At 32.3% G+C, this 8,828-nt stretch overlaps 2 protein-coding genes across 8 annotated transcripts in view; both read left to right on the top strand.

The window, feature by feature from the left end:
- LOC108754551 (zinc finger CCCH domain-containing protein 13) overlaps window positions 1-1,892 on the top strand; it is a 7,051-nt gene extending 5,159 nt beyond the window's left edge. For all 4 annotated transcript variants that reach the window (XM_018496957.1, XM_018496956.1, XM_018496954.1 and 1 more), the window contains exons 4-5: window positions 255-383; window positions 482-1,892. In XM_018496957.1, the coding sequence (XP_018352459.1) occupies window positions 255-383; window positions 482-640 (288 nt within the window). In that variant the 3' untranslated portion in view covers window positions 641-1,892. The remainder of the gene's footprint in view (window positions 1-254; window positions 384-481) is intronic.
- Window positions 1,893-2,661: 769 nt separating this feature from the next.
- LOC108754419 (E3 ubiquitin-protein ligase RNF13-like) lies at window positions 2,662-6,958 on the top strand. Of its 4 annotated transcripts, none has more exons than XM_018496675.1 (8): window positions 2,662-3,168; window positions 3,833-4,168; window positions 5,232-5,421; window positions 5,509-5,720; window positions 5,796-5,970; window positions 6,109-6,264; window positions 6,336-6,545; window positions 6,617-6,958. In XM_018496675.1, the coding sequence occupies exons 2-8, from the start codon at window positions 3,992-3,994 to the stop codon at window positions 6,835-6,837; spliced, it is 1,341 nt and encodes a 446-aa protein (XP_018352177.1). In that variant the 5' UTR covers window positions 2,662-3,168; window positions 3,833-3,991; the 3' UTR covers window positions 6,838-6,958. The 4 variants fall into 4 exon arrangements, with proteins under 4 accessions (XP_018352177.1, XP_018352174.1, XP_018352178.1 ...); XM_018496672.1 differs by having other exon boundaries at window positions 3,828-4,168; XM_018496676.1 differs by lacking the exon at window positions 2,662-3,168 and adding an exon at window positions 3,583-3,599.
- The last annotated feature ends 1,870 nt before the right edge of the window (window positions 6,959-8,828 follow it).

The raw sequence follows: 8,828 nt of genomic DNA, 5'->3' as shown, positions 1-8,828 counted from the left end.
CAAGAAAATTCCGATAACCAAATAATTCGGATAATAAAGGCTCATTAGCCTCCCTTTTATCAGTACTTATTAGTTAATTATAATAGGAATCGACGTTCAGAAAATTAAAGTCGACCATGTCGAACTCCTATTATTCGAATTACGGATAATAAGAGCTATAGTTTGTATAATGGAACAGTACGAATTCGTATAAATAGAGTGCAGATAAATGGAGTTCTACTGTACTAATGTTATGCTCGTGGCATACTTTTTAGGAAGCAAAAAGATTCAGAGAATCAGAGAAAAAACATGTAAATGAATATCACAAGGAAGTGGATAAAAGTAGAAAACATGAGAGATCGTTAGTAGAAATGCACCAAAGCAAAATTGCCAAGAAAAAGAAGGTAACTTAATTCATCTTTTTAAGTTATAATCTTCAAATTATCAAATTAATTATTTTCATACATTCGCTGGAGTGTACTGTATACATTTTATTTTTTAGAAAGAGGAAAAGGAAGCAAAACGGACTGGGATATCAACGAGAAGGCCATTTGATAGAGATATCGATTTACAAGTCAATCGATTTGATCAAGCACAAAAGAAGACTATTCTGATGAAAGCGCAGTTGCTCGATGATAGGTTCTCACGTGGGCAAATTTAAACGGTTCAAGTTTTTTCTGGGGATAAAATTATAGTAAGTGTAAATAATTGCAAATTGTAAAGGGAGTTATATTCTGTATTAAATACATTGAGATTTGCAAGTTGATCGATTTGATCAGATAGAAAGAAAAACTACTGATGAAAGTACAGTGGCTCGCGGCAATGGATTCTCGCGTAGATAAAACGGATTTGAATTCTTATGGGGATAAAATTACGGTAATTGTAAATAGTTGTTAATGAAGCTTAGATTCTACATTAAATACACGGAAATTGACGATATCGAATGTTGTTTGACGGTGCCTTGAATTAACAGGATTCTCGCCATCTTGACTGACAATTTTACATTAATATTTTAACAGAATATGCACGTCAGCTTCGTTATATTCGTGTCTTTCTGATTGTGATTTTTTTGTAACATATTTTTTACAAAAACGACATTTTGCTGTGAAGTCAACTAACTTTCGTCAAATATTTCGATTTTAATCTCAGTTCTTCAGTTTTTTCCGAAACGAATGTATCGTTGTAAATTGTATCGCGGATTGTTGTTACTTTCTTTTTATACTGCGGCTATAAATCGAATGTGTTGTTTTAGATAAAACTTTTCCAGTCGTGTATCCTGCACATCGTATTTCGTAATGTACAACTTGCAACGAATTTGCATAAATTACAATCGAACGAAGGTTTTATAAATATTGTAATGTATATAATGTTGTTCTGTATGTAATGCATCGTAAAAAAAGAAAACGACAGTGATGCACATGTCGTAATAATGACGATTGTACGGTACATTTCTGCTCGTATAAAATAGGTACGCCGCTCGTTGTTTGTTTGTTATTTTCTATAAGTGAAACAGTACAAAATATATAGTGCGACATTTGGCACTGCTGATACGTATCTTTATAGAAGATACATATCAGCGTGGTTGTAGTAAATGCAAGTAAAACTACATTGTCACACTTGTACTTTCGAGAATAGAAGATACATTACACTGATTTCACATACATGTTTTCAAAAGGCGGTCCTATACTTTGGTGGGCCTGAAGCAACATCTTAACACAACAATTGAAACAATTATGATATCCCAAGGATCTAAAGGATCTCAGACTTCATTAGTTTATTGATCTTTGTGAATTTGCCAATGCACTTTCTCTGTCATGGCACGAGATACGAATCGAACAATTATCAGGTTTATATCGTTTGATGATCATTCATTATTTTCTGCCGAGAATTTATGTAAATCTTTGAATTTGTATACACAAAAATAAAATATGTTTTGATTAAAGTTTTGTTTCATCGTTTTCTTTTTCTTGGCGTTTTATTTGTCAATGTTAATTTTTATTTGATTGAACACAATGCAGTAGCGATTATTGTTTTAATGAAACGGAAGATAGAATAAATGTATAGTTTGCTATTGAAACTAGAAATTTTTTTTCTATAGTTTTTAAATCTTACAGGAATTTCTTGAATAGTTTGCTAATCGCTGATTAAACAGCAAACTAAACACTCAAGTTTATTTCTTTATCCATTTCATCTTCTCTGTTTCTCTAAAACGTTAATCAATACATTAAAATTAATAAAAAATAATTTTGTAGTTTCACAAGAATAAATCAAATATAAATTAATTGCAATCAATTGGAATGTACTTATCATTTAAGTTATAAAATGAGTTAACACTGCATTGTTCAATCTAATAAAAATTATGTAATATAAGATCAGATTATATAATCGGCTAAAATAAATAAATAATAAGATATTATTATATAAATAACAGAATAATTAGAGATCCTATAACAATATAATTTCCATAATATCTATTACGCATATAATAATTATATAGTTATCAGAATAACAATTATAACATTATAATTAGATATTTCATTATATAAAAAAATGTCATTAAATATTACATATTTTTCTTTTTTAAGAGGACAAAAAAGCAAAAAGTCCAGAAGATCGGTTACAAAGAACAAATTAAAAGAATTGCGTGTCGAGGCCGTCTCTCGCCTACGTACGCACGCGATTGGCCGTGGATCACACGCACTAGTGCGAGTCGTACTGTGTGCGACTAGTGCGAGTCCGACTGACTGACAACTTGTCTCATTGTAGTTGATTATAGTTAGCCAATTCCTTTGCACGGCGAGCGACACCGATCCGATCGATCGACGCTGCCGTTGTCGATCGTCCACTCCGCTGTTGTCCGCTCGCGTCGTCGCCGTCCCTCCCCTCGTCCGACGTTCACGGGAAGACTAATCGAAGAATGAGACGCAACTAACCTCGAAAGCGACGTTCGTGACGTGCCCGTCCCTTCCGTCGCCCGGTCAGAGACGATCCAGATTATCCAGGAAGAATTCTAGAAGCGTTTCCTAGACGCATAAGGATTCGAGAAAGGAGGAAAAGGAAGACAGTGGAGAAAAGAGGATCCCTCCCCCCTCTTCCCCGAGGAACTCATCAATGGTCGGTCGGGGAACGTTCTTGACGTCGAGTGACTAATGGTCGCGTGCGGATGAGAGACTCGCGATTGATCTTGAAGTACGTATCATCCACGTTCCTCCCGCGCCGAAATCACGCCGCTCCCCGCGACGTCGTCGTCGATCGGTTATCTACGATCAGCTCCAAAACTGAGCGAGCCCATTGACCCGTTTTTTCACGCGATGCAGTTAACGCACGCATCTCATTCGCATACGATTCGTACATATTGTCGATTTTCCTCGTCTCCGAGCAAGAATCATCAACATGAAACTCGAATTCATCTCGCGTAGTAAACGACCATTGATGTCAGGTGTTTCCTCCTCGCTCCTCGTCGACGAGGGCGAAGATCTCTCTTCCTCTTCTCCTGCGCCGCATGGACCAGAAGAAGCTGCGCGGAGATCCATTTATAAATCGTGGATAATAAATTGGTTTTGTCTCGAGGATTTTGGAGCAATTTCTTGGGAGATTATTATGTGTTTAGCGCGATTTGTGTAATCATTTAGTACTTTACCGGCCGCGCACAGTTTGTTTACTTTGTTTAGATTGGGCGTGTATTGTGAATCATTTCGTTTAGAATACGGGTATCGCGTATCGCGTGTGTCTATTGTAGGATCAATATCTAAGAGTTATTAGAGATTTACTTCGTGAATATATTTGAGCAACAGAATGTAATTTTGGAATTAACAAGAAGGAATGTAATAATATTTATTTTCTTCCAGAGCAGCCTGGCTGCACTTTTTAAGATGTACTTCTGTCTGCATTGGATGTCACTCTTTATAATATCAGCAAAGTAAACCTAGCAATCGTAAAATGAATCAGTTGAACGAGATCTCGGAGAAATACTGAACTTGATGAAAAGGTGGATGTTTAGACCGATTTCAAAATGCGCCAGTGCTGTTTAAATCACCAAGTCCTGTTATGGCTTATCTTCTTGATTTTCTTCGCTGCATACAGCAGTGCGGATATTCTAGTATTTTCTACAATTGGAAGACAGATCGAAGAGGAGTTTCGCGATATGCCTGCCAAGTTTGGAGGCATAATATCTCCGGAAGGCATCAAGGTATGTTGTTGAATTTGTTTTATAATAAATTATATATATATATAATTTCTTATAGCAGGGCGTTCAGTTTTTAAAATTTCTTGAATCCTAGAATTATCCTGGAATTTAATGTATCCTAGAAAACTCCTGGAATTTCAGGACTGACTTGGAATTTTTATCATTCTTTATGATATTTATGATGGGATGATTGCAAATGAAAAAGATGCAAGTAACTTTGAGATTATGAAATCTAAGTATTTAATGAAATGCCAATAAATTAATAATTTTAATAAGGTGATGCTTGGATACGTTAATGAAAAGAAATTGTGTTTGGGTGTAAGCCTTCCCTTAAAGATTTAATACGGCAAGTTACTAATAGAAAACTTGAATTTAATATCTGCAATTATAAAATAGAATATAGTAGAAAAATTATCGTTACTGAATGTTTTATTTGATATTATTAAATCAGTAAATAATATTGTTTCAAATTTATTTGTGTTTTAATTCATCATATAGAATCTTAACTTAAATACGAAACATATAATATTGCGCGAATCAATAAAAGTAATGAAAATTAATTGATCTAGAAAAATAAAAATTTTTATCTAGAATGTCCTGGAATTATCCTCGGATTAATTAACCATATATCACTGGACACCTGTATAATAAATTTTATATATATCGCTAATTTGCTACGACTTAGGTAAAAAAAACGAAGTTTTTCAGAAAATAAGTTTGAATAAGTTTGTTTTGTGTAGATTGAAGTATATACTTTCTGTATTTAAAGTGAAATAGGTTTGATATTTGACAAAAACGGTAAAAAAAAGTTCTAGCGCAGTCTTAGTGCAACAATAAAAAAATAAAGCTGATGTTCGGAATCATTAAAATTTTAATTTTGAAATAATTGATGTAATAATTGTAGAAAGAAGAATAAAATGTATCTTTAAAGTATATTTTTTTTCTTTACTTTTCAGTTTTTTTTACAAGCAACTAAAAAGCCATAGCTTTTTAGTTATGTTGTTATTGTAACAAATGAACAATATATATTTTATATCTCTTCAATTTTGTTATACAATATTACTAGGGCATGGTGGTTTATGCCGATCCTCCTACTGCGTGCCATAAAATACAGGCTCCGCCAAACAATAATACTACTGGTAATTGGATAGCGTTAATACGACGTTATAACTGTAGCTTTGAAATTAAAATTCGAATGGCACAGGAAGCTGGATATGATGCTGCTATTATTCACAATGTAAACAGCAATGAACTAGGTAAACTAGCCATATATTAATGACACATAGAAGCACTAAAACGTTGTCTATTCAATGAATGGCAAAGAGATGATTGTCTTATTTCAGAACCGATGTCAGCAAAGGATCCCGTAGGAATTTTGATACCATCTGTGTTTGTTGGTGAAATTACGGGACTTGTTATCAAAGATAATTATTTATACAATCAGGGTTATTTTGTAATAATTAACGATGATCTGCCATTCAATATTAATACCCATTTGCTCTTGCCTTTCGCTATTGTTGTTGGAATATGTTTCTTAATTATAGTTATTTTTATGGTAAGTCGTAAATGCGATGATAAAATACCACGTGTGTATAATATTTTATCGACTTTAATACCGTATGTACTATAGATTGTCAGATGCATAAAGGATAGAAGGCGACAACGGAGGCACAGGCTGCCTAATTCTAGTTTAAAAAAGATTCCTATACACAAGTATACAAAGGGTGATCCGTATGAGACGTGTGCCATTTGTTTGGACGATTATGTAGAAGGAGAGAAATTACGAGTTTTACCATGTGCACATGGTACGTTTCTCTAATAAATTACTTGACATCTCCATTACAACGATATTTTTTTTTTTAACCAGAATTTTCTTCAGTTATCTTAATCAAGATATCAGAAATATTAAACTACTACTCTCTCTATTTGTTTATTAATTTCAGCTTATCATTCAAAATGCATTGACCCTTGGTTAACAAAAAATCGAAGGGTTTGTCCTGTTTGCAAAAGGAAGGTTTTTGCAGCTGACGAGCAAGTTGTGACCGATGAGAGTGACTCGGACGATGATACAGCACCTCTTATTCGTGACGGCCACCAAGGTACGAATTATTTTCTTTTCAAGATCAATAAATAATACGGATTTGCGAAACTCAGAAAAATGTTTTTTTAGGTACACAAGGAGGAACGTTCACACGGCAAAGGGAAAATCCTTTTAACAGAGCTAGGAGATCACAAGCTAGACACGACAGTAGTAATTCTAGTGATAATAGCTCCGATTCTGAGCAGTCTTACGTTACTACCGAGGATGGCGTTAGTACTAGTGCCGGTGAACCATCTAATGTCACCGTTTTTCTGGTATCTGATACTCATAGTATAAACGGTAAGATTAATTACTATCTTGCATATAATATATCACTGAAAAATGTTTATAATATTTTGTTCGATTTATAGGCGAATCACAGGAGTTGGAACGTTCGACTAGTAGTACTAATCCTCATACGGTGAGTTTATACGCGGACGCTCAATCATTTTCAACACCTATTCAAATCGCACCGACACGACGCGGGATCATGGTAAATTCCGTGATGTCGAATTCTGACTATTATGTAGAGACCTCAGATAATGCGTCGGTGACGGCCAGTAATTCCAACAAAAACGATGTTATTACGTAATGGCCTGACACAGCTGTGACTATCATTATACATTATGAGTTGTTTGTATCTTGCGAAAATTTTCTTTTTTTCGCGAAAGATACGTTAATATTATGGTGCGCATGGCATAAAGCGATGTACGATGAAGATGAATATATATATATAAATAATCTGAAATTAGATAGTATTTTTAATACATATAAAAATTATATATATTTTTTTTAATAATGATATTTCGACTTTGCTTTATGGCAAATATTCTTTCGCACTAATTTGTCTAACATGTATTTAATGAATTACATAATAATTATCGTTTTCTTTCTTTTGCGATGAGTATCACATGTAGTGACGTATTGTGCAAAGAGATTAATTTTTAGTATTTTATATGTGATTGAAAACATCTTTTGAGAGATATTTTAAATTTGATTCACGTACGAAACAAAAACTCATGTATAATGAAATGTATATACTAATGTATAATTATTCGATCTGTTTTTCTTTTATTTTCAAGAATTATGCATTATTGCTTGATTCCTTGACGTCTAATCCTTAATTGAAACTATCAGTTAAATATATACATATTTAGATAAGATTACAAATTTTCTAATTCCATGTAACAAAATATTATTTTGTGTATTAGCTTAGAAATTTTATGTGGCCTAATTTAATTTTCGAATTTGATTAAATTTAATCGAAATTGCACATTACCGGTATTCAGTTGTCAAAATTTAAATTGATGTAATATATTATATATACATATTTAGATAAGTTTACTAGGTTTAATGATGATTTAATGGTAAATGATTAGTGCTGGTGATATTATAAAATGACGAACATAATAGCTTTGTTGCCGACATCGGGTTTGTACATATAAATATTACCTACTAATACAGTCAAGAGACCAAAAATGCGCAGACTCCTTTCAATGCAGGACATAGGATATTGTGAACTGTCAACTTTAGATATTAAGTTGATGAAATTGAATCTTTAACCGCGTTAAGTTTCTGAAAACTATATTGTTATCCAGAGTATATTATGTGAACTAACTGTACTGTTTTATATAAAAAGTAGACTAGTACTTATATATATATATATATGAAGTGGGCTGTATATAATAAGATCTGTCAAGAATTACATGTAAATTTCGCTACTATCAAATAACGTATTTACTTCATTTTTCGTTGACATAAACAATTGAAATTATGTGGTTTTATAATAAGGAAGAGTCATATTCAATTTAAATCAAATATAGAAGGATATCAATATAACGATATAATATATATGAGTGATTTTATTTTTTTATTTCAAAATTGTAATTGAGTACACGCGAATGAAGCATCATTGCGAGGACTTATCGAATCAGAAACAATATTCTGTTGCTCATTATAACATAGTTACACATGCAATTAATTTCACACAATTTAATTTCAGAATTAATAGAAACAATGTCGTTTAAACGTACAGCTCGACTGAATGAAGAAAATGTGGTAAAATGTAAAAAAAATTATAAATAATAACAGGAAGATATTATTATGTACAAAGAATATGCCTGAAAAATATTTTCAATTTTTTAAAATAATCGTCAAATCGGAATAAATAAGTATTTACTATTAATGTTTAATATTATGTACATGTAATATAATAAAAATGTATTTATATTTTTTTGTACTATGTAACTTATCTTAGTCTTGAGATATTTACAACTTAGAAGATATTTGCAACTATACTTGCTGATAGTCGACAAGATAGGATGTCAAATGACAGAATGTATGGAGCCAAGTTCAAGAAAAATTTATAAATCGAGAGCTATAAAAGATAGATAAAGGTTTGAATCGATGTATTACAACATCTACAAAAAGAACAATCAAATTAGAGAAAATTTTATCAAGCCAATCTTTGAAATTGAAATTGCCTAAATAAAGCCTCAAGGAATTACGAGTAAATATAAAAATTTAACAACATCTATAAATCAAATACTCTAAATACAGACAGTTTTTCTAAAAATCAAACAA

Source organism: Trachymyrmex septentrionalis, unplaced genomic scaffold (genome assembly GCF_001594115.1).
Source record: "Trachymyrmex septentrionalis isolate Tsep2-gDNA-1 unplaced genomic scaffold, Tsep1.0 scaffold8, whole genome shotgun sequence".
NCBI classification, from domain to species: domain Eukaryota; kingdom Metazoa; phylum Arthropoda; class Insecta; order Hymenoptera; family Formicidae; genus Trachymyrmex; species Trachymyrmex septentrionalis.
This window is presented reverse-complemented; position numbering and strand designations above follow the sequence as displayed.

Excerpts from the sequence above, each read along its gene's own strand:
- LOC108754419 (XM_018496675.1), top strand. The coding sequence starts at position 3,992 with ATGCGCCAGTGCTGTTTAAATCACCAAGTCCTGTTATGGCTTATCTTC. Across the intron at positions 5,971-6,108 it reads AGTTTTACCATGTGCACATG|CTTATCATTCAAAATGCATT; the intron begins GTACGTTTCTCT and ends TATTAATTTCAG. Across the intron at positions 6,265-6,335 it reads TATTCGTGACGGCCACCAAG|GTACACAAGGAGGAACGTTC; the intron begins GTACGAATTATT and ends ATGTTTTTTTAG.